This window comes from Stigmatopora nigra, chromosome 7, assembly GCF_051989575.1.
Source record: "Stigmatopora nigra isolate UIUO_SnigA chromosome 7, RoL_Snig_1.1, whole genome shotgun sequence".
Lineage (NCBI taxonomy): Eukaryota > Metazoa > Chordata > Actinopteri > Syngnathiformes > Syngnathidae > Stigmatopora > Stigmatopora nigra.
Window position 1 is genome coordinate 1,075,890 of NC_135514.1, and position 19,485 is coordinate 1,095,374.

The 19,485-nt window shown below is 39.0% G+C and overlaps 2 protein-coding genes across 4 annotated transcripts; both read right to left on the minus strand.

Moving 5' to 3' along the window:
* Positions 1-395: 395 nt before the first annotated feature.
* Positions 396-11,675, minus strand: LOC144199096 (phosphatidylinositol 4-phosphate 5-kinase type-1 alpha-like). Of its 2 annotated transcripts, none has more exons than XM_077720480.1 (16): positions 11,553-11,675; positions 8,721-8,755; positions 6,970-7,062; positions 6,720-6,850; positions 6,521-6,638; positions 6,264-6,416; positions 5,900-6,199; positions 5,420-5,655; positions 5,246-5,329; positions 5,121-5,169; positions 4,509-4,593; positions 4,250-4,420; positions 4,040-4,166; positions 3,825-3,887; positions 3,548-3,647; positions 396-3,384 (listed from the first exon to the last, which is right to left on the minus strand). In XM_077720480.1, the coding sequence occupies exons 1-16, from the start codon at positions 11,599-11,601 to the stop codon at positions 3,382-3,384; spliced, it is 1,797 nt and encodes a 598-aa protein (XP_077576606.1). In that variant the 5' UTR covers positions 11,602-11,675; the 3' UTR covers positions 396-3,381. The 2 variants fall into 2 exon arrangements, with proteins under 2 accessions (XP_077576606.1, XP_077576605.1); XM_077720479.1 differs by having other exon boundaries at positions 4,040-4,169.
* A 1,255-nt stretch (positions 11,676-12,930) lies between these two features.
* Positions 12,931-17,656, minus strand: ecm1b (extracellular matrix protein 1b). 2 transcript variants are annotated; one of them, XM_077720387.1, is made up of 11 exons: positions 17,290-17,656; positions 16,549-16,605; positions 16,150-16,221; positions 16,015-16,056; positions 15,898-15,930; positions 15,460-15,734; positions 14,688-14,893; positions 14,327-14,591; positions 14,004-14,194; positions 13,722-13,809; positions 12,931-13,478 (listed from the first exon to the last, which is right to left on the minus strand). In XM_077720387.1, exons 1-11 carry the CDS (start codon positions 17,360-17,362, stop codon positions 13,302-13,304), a joined length of 1,479 nt encoding a protein of 492 aa, XP_077576513.1. In that variant the 5' UTR covers positions 17,363-17,656; the 3' UTR covers positions 12,931-13,301. The 2 variants fall into 2 exon arrangements, with proteins under 2 accessions (XP_077576513.1, XP_077576512.1); XM_077720386.1 differs by having other exon boundaries at positions 14,327-14,594; positions 17,290-17,654.
* Between the last annotated feature and the right edge of the window lie 1,829 nt (positions 17,657-19,485).

Below are 19,485 nucleotides of genomic sequence, written 5' to 3' on the forward strand. Positions count from 1 at the left end.
TTATACCCATGAACGGTGGCCTTGCATTATTATTATTATTTTGTAATGATTAATAAAAAAATAAAAATAAATGTTTGATGTAATTTTATCATGTTTGCAGAACAAATGTACACTGAAATGACCACCATGTTGTTTTTGCCTATTTCAGTTAGTGCTTTTCCTTGTCTCTGTAAACAGGTGGATATTGATGAATATGTGGTTTGAAAAGTTAATATTTAAATTTAAACTCTCTGCTCCAATTGGCTGTAAGTAGGTGGGCGTAAGGAAACACAAAAAAATATTGCTTCTTGGCAGCATTTTTTGGTTTTAAACAAACTCAATTGCAATAAAATCATACTCCAACCAGTTTTTTTTTGTTATCGTATGCATGCATGAAAGAGGGGAAAAATTGGGAATTGGACAAGGTACCCTTTAAGACACCAGCAAGGCATACTGGTATTTTAACAAGATTTGAATTCCCTTAACAAGGCCATTTTTAACATGTTTTCACTTTTCACAGTAAGAAAAGCAGATGGTTACTGTTTAAATACATTCCGCATAATTAAATTATCATTTCAGATGACATTAACTGGTGCATCATTCAAGATATTTTTTTCAGGATTTTTTGTGACATGTTCATTTGCTGAATTGCTTTCAAATTCTGAAAAAACTACAGCTCAAATTTTGGCAAACAATGCATGTGGCAAAATATGGCCTCTTGAGAGTTGGAAGTAATGTTACACCTGAACAAGTATTTTTATCTTGTATAAAAGGTAGCTGAACTCCAAAAATCAGCAATGAATTGAAGTACATTGCAATAATGACAGCTCCTGACAATTCATCTTTGAAAACACACGGTAAAGAAGAGTATTAAAGCCACACTGATAATGAAAAGGTTTAGGCAAAAGTTGTCATTTTTAAGTTGCCATTTCATACCCCATGTGCCATTTTTCCAATGCCAGTAAAATAATTACAGCTGATTACAAGCAAATATGTTCCAAGCACAGAATGGAGTGACAATTTCAAGTTCAAGAAATAAAATTTGACAAGAAAGCAATGATGTAAGCAAACTTTTTTTCATGCTATCCCCCCAATCTGAAATTTTACAAACTCACATTTCACATTTGTACACTTCTTCCACTATAATACTGATTCCTGTGTTAACTTTGTGAATTATTGCTTACAACAATAGACTTAAAAGTGGTGCAAATAGTTGCCAGGGGAAAAAAGTCAATACTAAAAACACTTTGGAAATTTAGTGGTCACTCACATGAGAATAAATGAAGAAATGAGTTACAAAATGTGAATATTAATTCCCCAATATATATAGATGTGGACATTCTTTGTGTAATGGCATGTGCAAATAGGACCGCAAACCAGGAAGTGAGTCACAGTTAACAAAAACATTGAGGACAAACCCATTATTATGTTTGGTTTTCATTCTTGCATACAAAGAAGTGACTTCAAAGTACATAACCATGAAGGAGGAACGCCTTATTGTTTGCCTTATTTTCATATTATTACTATTGGTCGATTTAAATTGCTTTGCTGAAATTTTATCGATAATTACGTTCAACATATCCCCTTGTCAAAATTCATTGCATTCATTTTGGGGTAGATTTATTAAAAAAAACACCCGCATTAAAGCACAAGTCACAGACTCTGCTAAAAGGGGCGGGGCAATAACCATCTTGGTATGATTGGAATATACATCTTGAGTTTTATAAGATCGACGCCTACATTTGTTACAATTTTCCACTAGAATAGAACTCCATGTTCTACAAAGACGTACAGTCGTGAACAATTAAAAAGATTCAAATATTGCTCGAAAAATGACTAATAAAAAGGCTAGCTGCCGAAATAGCCGCAATTTTAGCTGTGCTTTCAAAAACTCTCATAAAAGTCATAATTTCACAAGTGAAATACATACAGAGTTAGCGTCTTTGCCTCCATACCTCAAGATGAGGATATACTACCATAATTTAGTTTATTCTTAGTCCATTGTTTTTAGTATAAATAGCCCGTAATACATTTTGGACAGTTTAAAGGCTTTTCTTTCCATAAATTTCCAACTACTCTTTCACCGAACAATATGATTTATGATTTTATACAGTAGGTCGTTAGGGAATTGCTGGTATCGGTCTGTGACGTTTTAAGTCCACTTGGAATATTTGACATTAATTTATTTTATCAGTAAGGCAACTGGACTCTTCATGGAAAAGCCAAGAAGTCCAGGTGCCTCAATGAATTAGATAAAAGATAACATACACTATCATTAGGGCATTATAGTTAAAATTCAGTTCTAACTTTGAAACCAATCATGTTATCAGTGTGGCCATAACACTTTACATACAAAAAAAATACATTTGCGGACAAAGACACAAATGGAAGATGGATGGTTTTCAGTTAGGTGATAAGGCAAGTTTGCGTTTTGCTTTTAAACGAAGAGGTCAGTCCTGTTTCAAACTGAGGACAGAAATGCACAGAAAAAAGAGGCACATAACCGACAGACAAAACAGCAGCTGGAAAATGGTTGATGCTGTCGGCTTGATCTACTGGCTGCCACTCCGATAAAAACATTTAGCACATACGAGAGAGGAGAGACGTTCAAGCGATGTTCGTCCATGTTAATAAGACACATTCAATGAAGAAGGGGGCATTCAAGCAGCACTACAGGGGCTTTCAGCGCAATCAAGTGGCTGATGGTCTGGGACTGGTTGGAGCAACGCCTCTACTTTAACTTCAAAATGCTCCGTGATTTTAAGACGAGGTGATTGCAGAGTGAGCCGTCAGCAAGAATTGATGCGAGGCCTCTCATTGATCACTACAGAGCCTTTTGAAAAGAAAAAAAAAAAGAAAAATCCCTTGCAGTTGTGTCTGCGAGGAGGGTTGGAGGCCATGTGCTGAAAGAGGAAGACGAAAATAAAGGGAGTCGCAACTTTGATCCCACTCAAACTTACTTCAGTGTGCATTTACTCCCATATTTGCCCCCACCCTACTCTACTCTATACTTCAAAAAGTGATTCTTCATCACCATTCCACAACTCATGATCTTCAGATAGGGGAAAAGAAAATTCTAAACCATCAATTTAAAGAATTAATTGTGGTCATAGCCCGGTTTCCTGGTGTTTTGGGACATGTGTAATGGTGACGATTGATGGGAAAGAGGACACGCACACGTAGTGTAGCGTGTGGCGCTCATCTCTGTGTTTCTCCTTTGTGACAACCTCTATCAGGTTGCTTGCTCCAGAACCCCTTGTGTGTGTCAAAAGTTGAATCCCTGGAGTAATTTGTGCCGACTTGGGTTGCTTTCATAGATCCTTCACTCTGCACCCCTCGAATCTTCCAGGCACGTCTTTTCTTAAGTTGGCACTTTGTCCGTTTTTTGTGTTCTTTTGTTTTTTACTGGGAAAATCAAAACAAACACATGAACAAAGATTAAAAATCATATACTCAACAGTGTAAACAGTTGAATTTGAGTTTGCTTCTATAGCGCTATTGCAAAAATCTAATTTCTGGAACCTCCTTTGTATTGTTAGGGTATGAGAAGAAGAGTGGTAATACATACAAAATTGATATTGGTCTCGGGGATGATGTCTGATAGCGAAACTACATCTTCACTTCCAGACAGGTGGCCTGAATGATCTCCACTGGCGTCAACGTCAAAGCTGTAACAGAAACAAGTCAAACTCAACAGTGAAAATGTAGAAAAAAGAGCCAGGTTGGCTGCTATTGGTGGCGATTTACATCCAATCCATTTTGACTTGAGGAGTTGGCACTATGGATTGGATGTGTATCAAGAACTGGCAAACCAGATAATGGGTATAACGTGTGGGGGTCACTACCTGTGAAAAGCATACTGGTCACAGTCCGTGTGTGCTGATTTGTGCACCTCCACCCCGACAGACCTACACGTTAGAGGACATAATTGTGTAAGAGAAAGCGAGGAAATATTTTTTAAATATACATAAATGAACCATTTCTCATTTCTTTTGCGACAGTAATTTGGAATCAATGAAAAAGAGAAAGAGTAAAAGTAATTACTTTGATGATGTTTTACCTTAGAGGGGGAGAAGAAGCAAGTTCTAGGCTGCCTACAGACGAGGTAGACAGATTGGCCTCGCAATCAGCGGGGTTGTCGTGCAGTGGTGGGGTCCTGGGAACCAGATCGGGTCTGCCTGGCTGAACTACTAAAAGCACAATCTCAATTAGGGAAAGAAATGGCTACAAATGCAAAATTGAGCATGTTTAATGTCACTTCAATTCTTACCACTGTCAGCTTCTGAGTCTGTGCTTTTAAAATGGCGATGATAAACCAGTCTAGAGTCCATCACAGACTGTCCTGTTGCGTGGGAGAGTGGGGTGGGAGCTCCTAGAGTGGGAGCCCGCCTCAGCCCCCCCTGACCTCCTCCTCGGCTCTTCTTTGATGGGGAAGGCTTTACTACATAGAACAGAAGATAGATTATTGAAGAACCATGCATTTCCTGGGCTAAAATGCACTACAATTTCCATCTCTACAAGTAACTTACAGGGAATCTTTCTGAAAACTGTGCTGCACATGAACTGCTGAAAGCGCTCTGCGTAGAAACCAGGTCTGTGAACTGAAACTGTGTCCTACGATGGGCAGGAAACATTGACATAATTTCTTCATGTTCGTCAATACTTTTGAAACCAATTATTCCAACATGATGCTCGCAATTAAATCCAGCATTAAAGTTTATTTGACTACCAAATGTGCAGAGGTATATCTTACTCGCATTCCACACTTGCGAATTGCAAGAATCTGTGGAGCATTATTCAGAAACTATGACTATGGGGCTGTGCTTGTTTGAAGAATGACATCATAAATCAAAGAAATAGGTCCCATCTCAACTGCCAAAAGACGCATTGCCTTTGTAATATTCCTTTAAAATGCGTAGAAGCCAGTGTCCTACGTTACATGTTGGGAATTGTTTCACACACTCTTTCTTGGCTCGCAAGCAATGTGCCAACCTATTCTTAACATCAGCATGCGGGAGTTGGCAGTTCATGTGAAGAAACAATTTCATAAGCTTTGAGGTAGCGATTTTGCAATGCAGTTATTTGATTTGGATTTTTCCAAGTTTCAAAGAAATTACTTCATTTGTCGTGCGGGATCTTACCCCATCATGCACTAGTGCTTTCCAGGAGTGCTCCAACTTTTTAACAAACCTAGAGAATAGGTGTAAGAAAATGTTACATACATAGGCTAAATATATTAGCTGAAGAATTTTCTCATGACAGAAACCTGTAAGACTGAAGAATGTCTATTATGCCGATGTAGATGAGTAACCGCTCTCCTCTTGCATTACGAGCTGGAATGCCTCCCATGCTGCAAATTAAAAATACAAGGCATGGTTCAGAGGTTATGGATTACCAACTAAACTGTGTTGACATTTTAGGCTTGAGTAATTAAACTCACTGGTCTTCAGAATCCAAGACACCCTTTCCACGAGCCTCCCCCTGGATGGACTCCATGGCCGTACAGTAAAGACTTTTCTGAGCTTGAGGCCGCCGCTGATCGGGCGTCACTGCACCCTCTGACCCCCCACTGTCCCCGGAATAGCCTCCGACTCGCTCCCGCTCCCGGTGGGCCTGGTCCATGTTGTGAATTCCCATCAGCAGACTGTAATCCATGATCTTGAAACTCTGCAATAGCTTTTTAGAGAACACATGTGGTGAAATTGGCATAAGGATGACTAAAAATTGATTTTCAAAACTTATTCCACATGAATTTCCAGTTAAACGGTTTAGTAAAGGATGATGAAATGGGGATAGATTTGATTGTATTTACTGCTGCTGTACATTTCAGGAAAAGTTATATGCAGGTGCAACTTTGCAAGAGTAGATTTTTCATTACCATACTCCCCCGGGTAAAAAGCCAAAGCACATCCTGACTCACCAGGCAGTCCCTCTGTATTGTCTTACTAAGAGCATTGTAATTGTCTGCTTCCAGCTGCAGGCCATCGGGTAAATCCTGGATAAAGTCAAGGTCTTTGTACGTAGGAACGGCCTTTTCCCTCTCCTTGGGAGACGCCCGTCTCTTATAAGTGGATCCTTTCATGTCGTATTTGAGGTGCATGGGGATGATACGGGGTAGAAGATTGTTCATTACAACTATGCGGATGTTCTTGCCCCCGGCTTGGACGCAGTAAAGTCCGTAGAACTTGGGTAGCAACGTCCGCTTGTTTTGGTTAATATTCTAGAGAAGAAAAACAGATTGAATTAAGGCTGGAATAGCTTGACAGACACAAATTGACACGCACCATGAAATATCCTGGAAGCAGCTTTTGTAGAAATTCGGCCTCTTTGTGCTGAACAGTTTTAATGATAAACTCGTCATCGCTGGAGACGTAGAAGAGCGACCCGCTGGCTCCGGGGTTGGAGAGCTCAATCAGTGGCTCGTTACACAGAGAATACTTGGAGAAAAAGAGTAGACTGTATTAGTACCTAGTCGCAAGTGATGAGGAGATTGTTCACATGTGTTTTTCTCAACATTTTATGAACAGCCTCAAGGACTAACCAGGTAGTCATCTGGCCGAATGCCAAACAATTCTCGGAAATAACGAAAGGCGATTGGAGCGTAGGTTTTAAAGCGGAAGTCACTATAGTGGTGAGCTGGGGTCAGGTTACTGCCTTCACTGGAATGAAAGAGACAAAGCAAAATGCAGTGAGACCCCACTTCAAAAGATGATAAGCGACCTCTGGTGTGCTATACTAACCTAGGGAAAAAGATGCTTTCAACAACCACGAAATCCTGCATGAGCACATCTCTCTCGGCTTTTTGACTTAAGCTGCCCACCGTGTGAGTGATGCCCAACTGAATGGCCCCTTTAAGAGCAGAAGAGGTCGTCTGCAAAAGTCAGAGAGGAAAATATATTAGGAAAGTAGAATCCATGATAACATGGCCTTTTTCTGTTGTGGCATCAATCAACTGCTATCATGGAACCCTCCAATCATTCCTGCTCTGACCTTTTTGTAGGTGGTCTCTCCTGTGGTGGTCTCAACTCCCCGGTGACCAATGGTCTTCTTCATACTCTGAGCTGTGCCTGAGGAACCGGGCATCTGAACAGAGGGGGAAGAGAGGGCTGTTAAATGGGCTCTGGTGTAAATCCTATTGTCTACATTTGGGAAAATTGGTGGTTCAATATACAGCTAAGAGTGGTTTGTGATTTCATTCATTTGATAAAATAAAAACTGAATCTCAGCTTACTCTGACGAGCCCACAATAAATTACAACACACTGATAGAAATACTTTTACACGATCAATATTACCAATACCACTTTCCTGGGCTGACATCTGTCATTAAGGTGGGTTTTATGCCTTTTTTAGGAAATTACTTTGGTAACTGACTAGAAGTTATGCTTTACCGAATAAATGCTGTATGCATGAATTTGAGTTCACGGAATGTTAATATACAAATAGTTTTACCACAGATACGTAATGTTGAATGAGAAGCCACCATCCTTAGGATAGGGAAGATGGAAAAAAAAGTCCAGACATGCCAAAAAAAACAACAACCTTCCAGACATGCAAATGAGTTCCCTTCCATCTTTCAATGAAATTTAATCCTGCACATAGCGGTGCATTGCAACCGCTGAACACTGGGCACACTACTTTTTTAATTCACTATTTAGTGTGAGCTTGCCAAGTGCTAGATCAGCTGGTTTGAATTGGAATGCATTATGCTCAGTCATAATACAAAACCAGACCAGTAAAACAGGAAACAAATTGATTCTTGATATGATTGAGACTGGTTGGAGTGCTGATGGTTATCTGCTGAGTGAAATATTAGATTTAAATGAACACAAGAACAACAACAACAAAATGGTGCCTAGAAACATTTCATGTGTTCCTTTGCTAACTATCAAGAAATACTTTTGCTTTATTGACCTATAAACATTCGCCATGGATCAGATTGCACAGCTGTAAAAATAGAGTGCTGTGCTAGTAGCAGGGCGCAGTCTTTTTGTGTCAGATTAAAATCACATTGTACCAAAAAAGTGATCTGTAGAGGAATGTAACACGCGACACGTGTACATTGAGCTGATTTTCAAAAGAATCCGACCAAATGAGTATGGTGCTTTCCTCAATGTCGTAAACAATTGAGCATTTCCCTCTAATTGAAAGCGGATTGTTTCAACAGTGGACAGAACAAATCTTGCAATAGACCAAGTAAGCGACGGGGACAGATGCCTGAAAACGTACTGGTTATTGAATACCTTATTTTATTTATAGTGAAAGCTTGGTCACTAAAGGTCCCATTTTGCTGCTTATGAGCCACTGAGTGAAAAATTTAGCTAGCTTGTTATTTTAATATATATTTATGTATATATATATGTATATATATATATATATATATATATATATATATATATATATATATATATATATATATATATATATATATATATATATATATATATATATATATATATATATATATATATATATATATATATATATATATATATATATATATATATATATATATATATATATATATATTATATATCTATCTCAACAATATTTATTTATTTACTAATATATTTATTCATGTACTAAATTGCTTACTACCTATCTATTTATGTCCAAAATGCCTTTCCTGTATCAGCATTCTCCCGCTCTTGCTACTGTGACAATGAAATTTCCCAAATACAGGATGAATAAAGTTATCCAATCCAAGATCAGTCAGCACTGTGATAGGCGGGTGTACCTCACCTCTGATGAGCCTCCTTTGAAGATCCCACTAGTGCCTGGAAGACAAGTGGGAAATCATCACAACATGAACAACACGGTTTCATTTTGCCCTGCTCTTTGCTCAAGAAATTAGTTTAGCACCTTCTGGTTAATGAGCTATTTCCAGCAACGAATGCTGTTGATGACAAATGAGGTCAAGGATCCAAGACCTAAATCTAGCCACATTTCCCAACTACTGCTTCTGATCCCAGCAGCTTGGCACAAACTGGAACTACTTTTCCCCTGAGTTGCCTGCTCCAGATTCAGCACGTCTCTGTGGAGCTTTCAGCAATTACCACCTTCATTATCAAAATGCAGCTTCTACTGCAGAATGAAATTTGGTACCAAAAGCTAGAAAAGAACCATGTTTTTCCCAAATAAAAGATCAACATTATTTTCATTACAGTAACCAAAGCAAGCATGCACAGAAACACCAACCAGTTTATGCTACCTGTCAATCAACTTTTACAACTACTATACCACTAATTGCAAGTATTCTATCTCCATAAATCCTATTATAGCTTCAGTTTTGGCCACCAATGAATGGGAAAACTAGACAAGCTGAAATCAAAGTTCATTAATCGAAAACGGCACATCATTGATATGTTTTCTGCTCAGATAAGGTAGCACTACAGACTGGTTTCATGTGATTTGACTGGTATAAACACGAATGATTAAAACTGCAACTTAACTCACTAGTACATTTAACAGTCATTTTAATTAGCCCTGTTATTAAGTGAGCCAACCCGTTACATCTTTGGGACAATGGCAAAGGGTTCTGTAAAATGAGTTCATGTGGGCAGAGCCTGAAAAATAAAAACACTTTGTGCTTAACGGATTTGTTAGTACTTTTTTTATTTTTCGAAAATGCATAAATTGGAAAGTAAATTGCAAAGTTGTGAATTCACCAAACTTTATTTATTGTGATATCCTTACCAAAATGTTGAGTTTCGTACTACCCAGCGTACTTTTTCGCCTACTCAGAGAGCACATTCTCGCCTGTAACCAGTGGCAACAGCTACTACTTCAATGCAGCAGTGCCGCAGGTTAAATTCATGCAAAATGATGCCGAGAAGATTAAACACCTGTAGGAACACTCCAGGATGCATTCACAGACAGAGAGTGTATACACCAAGTCAAGAGGGGATGTTAATAAGACAGAGCATCTGCTTGTGATTATAAAATTGCCACAGGACAGTCTATTCTACTGGCAAACAACTAGCATCCTCCTGCTAACCCTTTTCTTACATAAAAGGCCATCGCCTGTCATGCAATTTCTGTTCAAGCACTCAGCAACACTCCCATGCCGGTACCTCGCTGTAGTGCTTTCCTCCAAAAATGTGTTCTAATATCTGAAAAGCAGAGCATGGATTTAAAACCAGCATTGGATGACACAATCACAGGCTAAGAGAAACTTTTTTTTTTTTTAATTGTTTCACTTATTTGCACGAGGGCCGCCTGTAGGGGTAGCGGTACACTCGCCTGACTTCAATGTGGGAAGCCACGGGCTCGATTCCCGCTGGTGGCGGAATGATTGTGAGTGTGGATGGTTGTTTGTCTCTCTGTGTGCCTTACGGCTGACTGGCGACCAGTTTAGGGTGTTGTCGACTTTTTGCACAAAGTCAGCTGGGAAAATTACCATAGTGGCTAGAATTTTTCAGGCAAAATATGCCTATAAAAGCCCATTTAAACAGTTTTAACCATTGAACTCTCAAGAGATTACGATTTCCTTCACAAGTGTCTTGCTTTTCAGATTGTTAACGTAAATAATACTTTCATGGTCAGGCCCACCTTAACGAATAAGGTAGGCTCGATGTGTTTCCAGGTTATAAACTAGAATATGACAGAATAGATTGGCTTCACAGTGAAGTGAACATACAAATAAGAAAGAAAATGTGTCTTCAGAACAAATGGAGACAATTTAAGAATCGATTTCATTTTTGGCAAGATGAAGTCCACTGTTGAAAAAATTTCCCACTGCTAAATGACAAAATAGTAAAAAAAAAAAAAAAAAACCTGAAGAGTCGCCAACAAAGCAACTTGCAAACATTTCATATTTTGCAACAAAGCAAAATGCCAGTCGTGTGCTTTTCTTCCTCACTTATAATCAAAGTAGGAAATCAGTAGAACCAGAAGAACTGAAAAATAAATATTGCACACTCAACCACATAGCGTGACAATAAATTGAATATTCAAATAAAGGAAAACAACAAAAGTGTAAAAGTAAACAGATGAAGGACCAGAGTACAAGACATTTGCCCAATTTAAAGGCTTGTAAAAAAAAATCAGAATGAAGAAGGATCGGAAGGGTTAGAAGCTTTTTTTGTTTGGTAGGGTGTGGGAAAACGAGTAGGTTTAAAATAACATCAATAATAATAATAATATTAATAATACCATGGGAGGGCCTACTCTCTAAATGTATGAACTATTCATCCCTCCAGCTCTCGTCGAAACACAACTAAGAAAATGACCGGTTTGACAACAAAACACGAATACTGAACCAGGGTGGTCTCGATTTCTTAGCCTCATATTTCGAGGCTCAATAATGAAATACATTTGATGAAACTGACACATGTCATAACCGATTTAGCGACTATAATAACAGACCAAACGCACAAACTAACCAAGCCACCCATTGCCCGGCTCATTAATTTGCTCGCCTCAGTGTTAGCTTAGCAGGCTAGCCTCCTCGGACTTGACAAATCCACAGGCACCGCATCCTCAACTGAACGTCACCACGACCTAACGTCACAACGCTGGTTTTTCATTTTACTTGGCATGTAATTTAAGTCAACACAAAAGAGGGCTAAATACCTGTCGTGGCTGTTGATCCCGGGTCTGCTGTTCCACCAGCAGTCGCCATTATGGATACTAGTTTGTTAGTTTCACTGTGTTCAGTGTTCTCATCTCAGCCAGCCTAGAAAACTGCGGGTTTAATGGTCTTGATCGGCACCACAGCGCCATCATTGGACCAAAACATGCATTTTCTTTTGACATCAGATGCCTGCTTTGAAATTTGAAGGTTGGGGGTTCTCCCTCCTTGCTTTCAAAGACATGCGCTCACATTCAACCTTGACAGTTAGTCGTGAATAACAACAATTAATTTTCTCCACACATAAAATTTCCCAACACAGAATATGTGATATACTAGAGCAGGAACCTATGGCTCGGGAGCCACATGTGGCTCTTATGATGGGTGCACATGGCTCTCTGCAAACCTGTGAGCTAAAAATATGGAAACCCTCAGTGAGAGTTGATTCCCAAACGCACCAATAGACGTTTTCTACTTGAAAAATGGTGAAATGAATTTAAAAATGCACAGTTTCATATATGTTTACTTTTAAATGATGTGTATGGCTCTCAAGGAATAATATTTGAAAGCATGAATTGTTTATGGCTCTATCTGTCAAAAATGTTCCCAACCCCTACACTAGACAGAGATTGCCTTAGTAGAAGCAGCCGAACTTTAGCTTATCCACATAGGGATTGTGGGGGTGCCTGAGCCTATTCCAGCTAACTACGGGTACCAGGCAGGGGAGACCCTAAACCGGTGGCTGGTCAATCACACGGGAGACAGACAGCCATTCACGCTCACACTCATACCGAGCAGTAATCTAGTGTTCAACCAGCCTACCCTTCATATTTTTGTGATGCGAGAGGAAACCGTTGCACCCGGAGTCAACCCACACAAGCCCGGGGAGAACATGCAAACAGGCAGACGGACAACTATTCACACTCACACTCATACCAAGCGTCAATTTAGAATGTTTAACCAGTCTACCCTTCATTTTTCTGGTATGTGGGAGGAAACTAGAGTACCCAGAGAAAACCCATGCAAGCTTGAGGAGAACATGCAAATTCCACAGAGAAACGATCTGGGATCGAACCCTCAACCCCAGAACTGTGAAGCCCATACACTAACCTACTGCACTGTATGTACTGTGTTAATAGTGGATAATGGATGAATGTAAGAAATAATTAATATACAGTGTACAACAGAAAGATTGGCAAATAATTTAAATACAAAAAAGCTTCAGTTTGCATCTCGCAAAATAATTTCAACATGATAAATATTCCATTTTGGCAATCGCCTCCCATTTCCAATTTGGTATGACATTTTCTGTTTGTGTATTGAAACAACCAACACACCACCTTGTACAGTACACAAACAGAATTAAATCAGTAGACAAACTTGATTTACAAAGTTTATTTTTTATTAGAACCCCATTCAAAACAGAAAATATCAACAACAAAGCTCAAAAGTAATAGAATAGTTAAAGAGAGCAGGCTTGAAAAAAAAGAGAAGTTACTGATACAAACAGAACAGATGCGGATCTAGTAAGTAAGCATTGACAATAAAAAAAATGTTTTTTTGAGGCAATTGTGATGATTCTCATGGCCTTATATATGTATAGATAGAAATAATACTGGCAGTGATTAAGACACAAATTTGAGCCACCTGTTAAAAAGTGGCATTTGTGCAAGAAAAGTATTCTTTTGTTCAGTAATCGCATGTCACAGTTGCTTTAAGTGTGCCATCCATCTGGGTGTATTTTTTTTTTTTTAAAGGGGGCATCTTTTCTTCTTCCGGTTGGAGACCTTGGTTGCCTTGGTGATTGCATCCATGACAAAGTTAATGAAGCATTTCGGTTGCCCTTGAGGAGCCATGCGGCAACAGCGACGGGTGAGCGGAGGAGCCGTCTTCTTTGCTGGGCACATCCTGGTAGATGTTCCTTCAATCTTCATTTAAGAAAAAAAACATTACTAGTTGACAAAGTAGAGGGGCAATTTTAATGCATTAAGATATCATTCGTCAGATTCAATTCTATTGTTTGGTTGAACAGCTAGAGTGAGAATGGGTATTGAAAAAAAAGTGAGAAAAAAAAGTTTGAACAAGTTTCAATGTGTTTTGATCAGGATTTTCCGCCTATTAACATATTTCCCATATTTTATGGCGGTGCAAACTGTAATTGGACAACTGACCTTTTGCACAAAGCAAGCAGCTTGGTTTTCTGCTGGTAGGGTGCAGCATTCGTTCAAAATGTTCTTAGCATGAAAACCATCAGGCAACCTGAAAAGTAATCCAAAGAGTTTTCATTGGGTCATCCTTTAATTTCTTGAATTTCTTGACTTTGACATCAAGTATTATTTAAACAGGTCAATAATTTGTTGCTACTCACTTTTAGTCAAAAACGGAATTAGACATTTTCACTGTGTTCAGATTGTATTTTGGTAAACTGATATCCACATTTGCTGCATACTTACACTTTCTTGATGATTTTGCGTGACTGACAGATTTGGGGAGAGAGAACCTCTTGGGAGGTCACGTTGTAATTCGGGTCAGGAGATGCAGACTGGAAACATTGAACTTGATTGTCCGGGCTTCCTACACAACACTCGTAGTCAGTCTTGCCACCCTTCTTACTGGAGCAAAACCTACCAATGGCATCACGCCACTGGGGGAAAAAAAGCACACCAAGTCAAAAGGGCAAAAAAAACAAAGAGTATCTCTAAATAAATAAAATTCATGGATGAAATTCTATTAAATCCAAAAAGACCAGGATATTTTTTTTAGTTTAACGCGCTACCTTTTGCTCAGCACATTCAAGCAAGCTGTGGTTCTTCTTGCAGCATTGTTTGTATCCCTTCTCAACACGATTTATGAGTTTGGCCTGACGAGCCAGCAGTTCATAGCCATTTTTCGGAAGGCATTTCAGAGTGTACATAGGCCGGAGCTTCTGGTTGCGACACAGTGAATCCAGATTATCCAGTCTGGGTCGAGCGGGGGGGAAGATGAGTTCACTTTTCTTGGAACTGGACTGTTCGCTGAAGCTTGGTTGAGTCACAGGAGAACTGCTGATTTTAGACAATTCGTAATTAAACCTTGACTGGACCATCCATAAGTTAAAAGCAGAACAATGTTTATTAGCCAAAATTTCGCCTTCATACCTACTACAATTGTTTTGGTCAAAGTTGAACTCGACTGCATCGTGGAGGGGGACCACCGGCAATGCCTCGGTTGGGTCGTAGCTTGGATTTGGAGAATCTTTTTGAAAGCAGTCAAGTCTCTGGCTGCCCTTTTCTCTGCAGCAGTGATGAAGTCTGTCTTTGACAGATGAATCCTCCGTGCAGAAGTTTTCCAAGGACAGCTCCCACTAAGCAGCAGAGGTCACGTAAAAAGAAAAAACATAATTGAAAGTCAGGATGTGTGCATAGTTGAGGTCACATGTTGGGTAAATGGACACAGCCACGCATTTTGAAAATGGGCTTTGTTCAAAGCGGCGCTGGGAGGAAGATTGTTTGCCCTCTGGCTGCTTCAGTGGTGAACGTGCCAAGGCCTGTCTGTTGTGTCTGCCCGGGTGGGGGATAATAGGCTTATCAACACATTGCCTTTCAAATGTACTATCAACATGCAGCTTTTATTATCTAGTCTACCGTGTGAAGAATGCTATTTATTTTAGTTGGTGAAAAGCCAAAAGAAACAACTACGTGATAATGGTAAACATTCACAAGAGGGTGAAGCCAGAATTTATTCCCCAGAAAGCCAAAATGTCTAAAAAAAATAAATAAAAGAAGTGCATATGTGGTAGTGTTGCAAGGATTGAAAAAGGATGGCTGACGATTGGGGGGTATCCCTGCCTGGGGGCAATTTTTTGCTTTGAATTGCAAACAAAGAAATCGAGGATATTAAATGATAAAAACGACAGTGATAAAAACTCACCGCTTGCGTCACACAGCAAAGTGTCACGTTTGTCCCCCAAGTCTGGTTGCCCATGCAGCACGTGCTCAACCATGACTCGCCAATATTGATAGCGCTCGCCCTCCGCCGCAGCTGTCCAAATCCTGACCTGGGAAAGTAGGAGTCAGGGTATCGAGGACGAAGGTCTCCATTCATACAGATGGCTTGGAGATTGTCAGCGGTGGGCCGTCCGAGTGGGAACTGAACAGGATAGTTTAGCATGGGGATTTCGGAGTGAAATTCCACATCTGGATGAACTTTGAAGAAAGAAAAAAAAAATAAGACCACCTGAGACTTTAGATCACAACTAGCACCTGGAAACTAACTTTTGATTCCTTAATTTCTGTCAATCAACAGTATATTTAAAAACAAATCAGGGTACAAATAGCTAAAAGGTACCCAGACCAAATTTATACATACATCCTCTAGGTGCAAAGTGTCGTGGTCTGAAACCTGCAAAAAAGGGCCTAATTTTAAACACAATAACATACATTTGAATATTAATAATAATTCAATTGACCAGTACATAGAACGCACCTTTGCCTCTTGAAGTGTCCATCTTCTCTGACATGGAAATTTCTATAAAAGAAATAGAACATCAAGAAAATCAGCATAATCGCATATACACTGGATACTTATTTTTCGCTTAACATATGAATAATAAAACACTACCTTTAACGATATCAATCAGATCAGAGAGGTCTGCCTCTTGCTGCATCTCAATTGATTCTCCAAATGACCTCTCTGAAAGACATAAATGTTTGTTATTGAAATCCACCTAACTTTGTTAATGTAAAAAAAAACATTTTGCCAAGAATATTTCCTATTCTTTGAGTTTCACTAGAAGATAGCCCCCTAAATTACCATTTTTCATGAAAGTAGCTTGCTCACGGAGGGCTATTATTGTAAAAGACATGATAACCGTTACCCTGTCATGTCAGCCAAACACTTTGAATTAGATTTAAGCATACAATGTCAGCTCGTCAAAACTCCCATACCTCCCCTAATTGTCCCTGGCAAAGATTCTGCACATGTGTGTGAAAACATACAGACACAGACACGCACACACACCTTGCTTGATTGGACCAAGGTCAAAGGTGACCTCGCGCTGCTCGAGGTTGCGCTCGTCTGGAAAATTGGAAGCACAATAAGAACGAGTGAGCAAGCGAGAGAGCAAAAAGTCCGACAGTTATGCAACGACAATGTTTTGTTTTGTAGTCAAACTATGAGAAGAAGCCAGACAGCTAACAAAAATATTTAACTTTTTTTTACGGAACAGAAAGTGTTTATTGGTAGGTAAATGTTTGGATGATTCACAACTTTAATCATGAAACAGACAGTGTATTATAAAAAGTCTACACATCCCTTTCCAAATGTCCATTTTTGCAATGACAAAATAACAGCAAATCAGGTATTACTTACATGAATGAATTGTCCAATTTCATTTGATTGGGCTTAAAATGATTTATTAGTATTGTAATTGTTTTTTGTAGTAATGAATAATACACTTAGTGCATAACAAAATTGAAAGGAGAGAAAAAATGCATTTTTATGTAGATGATAATATTAAAAATGGTTGGCATGTGTACAAGAACAACATTAGAGCTGTAAAAAATATTTTAAAAAATCCAACAATTGATTTGTTTTGTTTTGGTGCTAAAAACAACAACTTTGCAGGTTCTGTTCGGAATTGCTGAAACAGAAACCAGTAAATGCTGGATTTTTTTAGCAAGAACATATGACTTGACAACTCCAAAAACAAACAAATACACAAACAAACAACGATACCATAGCAAGTTCAAATTCACTTACCAAGCTCCGCCGAACTTGACGAAACCATCAATGACAGAAAAGCAGCAAAAATGACAAGCGAAAACGAGCCCATGGTCGACAAAATGTTGTTATTTTGCTGCCAACGGCGTTGAAGTCAAGTCAAGCGGTAGAGGAGAGATCCCAAGCCGGCTTGGACGCTCGCTAGGCTGGGCGGTGCTCGCACTCAGATCCGGTGTGCGGTTTCGCAGCTAGACCGGGACCGTCTCTATCATGACTCTGACCATAACCAGCACTGCATTAGCATTTTTATATCCTTTTTTCCCCTTTTCTTTTTTTCTTTTTGGGTGGCTGTGGTGTGCTATAACGAGGCGGAGAGAAAAAGTAGTGACGGTCATGTGGGAGGGAAGAAGTTTTAGAACATGACTCATGCGTGATTAAATCGCCTGCTGGTATGCAAACAACTTATAAGTGAACTTAAATTGTTACCGGCGATAAACGTGTTTCGTATTGAGTAATTAACTGACGATACTCATTATGTTGTCAAGTTGTATATAATTACTTTGAAAAAAAGATATACTCTGTGTCGTCTAGTATGTCTAAGATGCTGCAGCAGTATTTTATATTAACAGATATTTTTCACAAAGATGCAATTATAATATAATTGTTTGTTTTCAAAATAAAATGTTTGTCTACAAAATTAACTCATTGTTCGTGAATGTCCCGTTCAATCAAGATAGTTGGAAATGCTTATCATTAATTTCCATTAACTGGACGTCTGTTGTCGTCAATGGCAGCCAGCACCCTAGATTAGACCCACACAAAAAATACGTGCTTTTTACCTTTTTCGCAGATACTTAACTGTAAAAAGTATTGCATGATAATGATGATTTTTTTTTGTTTTACGTGTTTTTGTACATAAAGTTTTTTTTGGGGGGGGGGGGGGGGGGATAAATTATCATAATAAATGAGTACTATTCATCCATCTACATTTGTGTATCCAAAGTCAGATCACAGAGGCTGCAACTTCAAGTGGGAAGCCTAAATTTCCTTCTACCCAGCCACTTCATCCAGCTCAAGACATTCCGGGCCCACCAGGGGAATTTACATATTTTGTCTTGGGTTGTCCCCACGGTCTCTTCTCATTGGGATACGACGGGACCGCCTCACTGAAGGCACCCGGGAGCCATCGCTACTTTATGACCGAGCCACTTCATATAGTGCATTCACCCTGGATGACTGAGTTTCCCACATCATCGTCAGGAAAATCCTTAAAAAACTCTACGAGAACATCGATTTTGGTCTTCTGTGTCACCGTGTTACTGAGCAACACATTTTTTTGCATGGTTAAAATGAATATTTAGTCCTGGGAGAGTAAATGTGGAAAATGAATAATAAGTATGATGAAGCAGGACACATTAAAAAGCTATTGTGGTGGATTTTGTTTTCACTTCCACTCATATCCCAAATTATATTTTTTACCTTTCAACACAACATGCTTCCTACGATAAACAATTTTCATGCAAGTCCAAGCCTCATCGTGTCAATTGCTAAGATGACTTTCGTTAACAAAGTACTTCCCGGATATTTACTGTTGTTAATTTGAAGTGTTGCAAAGATATCTGGCAAATAGTTGTTGTTTAAAAAAAATGACAACAATCGCTCACTTCTGAGCAACAAGGTGGGAAGAAACACAGTTGAACTGTGATGTTATGGTTCAATGAAACCAAGGTTGAATGTTTGGCAGAAACACAACAAAGCTTAAGCGAAGAAAAGTCACAAAAACAGTAAAGCATTGCGTGGTAGTAATATGCTTTGGACTGATTCAGCTTTTTATTTTTTCATGTCTTCTTGTGAAATGTTCTCCTTCTTTGGGGCCTTTAAATTCCTCCTTATCACGAGTCCAGGGTTACAGTGGTGTCCCAGATTTCAAAGGGGAAAAGTGAATGTGACCTATAAACAATCCCAGCAACTACAAATGAACGTTGTAGAATATCGTCATGATGAAATAAACAACAATCAACAAAATACAGGGCCATGATCTTGATGCACATTCCCACCCATGCATAAGTATTTGAAAATAAATATTGCTTAAAATGCCATGGGTAAAGATAGGGAACTTACCATTTTTGAAACAAAAGTGTAAATAAAAACTCCGAACAAAAGTATTTGTGGTGTGTGTATACCTTTAAGGGTGACAGGACAAAATCATAAAAGCCCAGTATGTAAACACAAAAA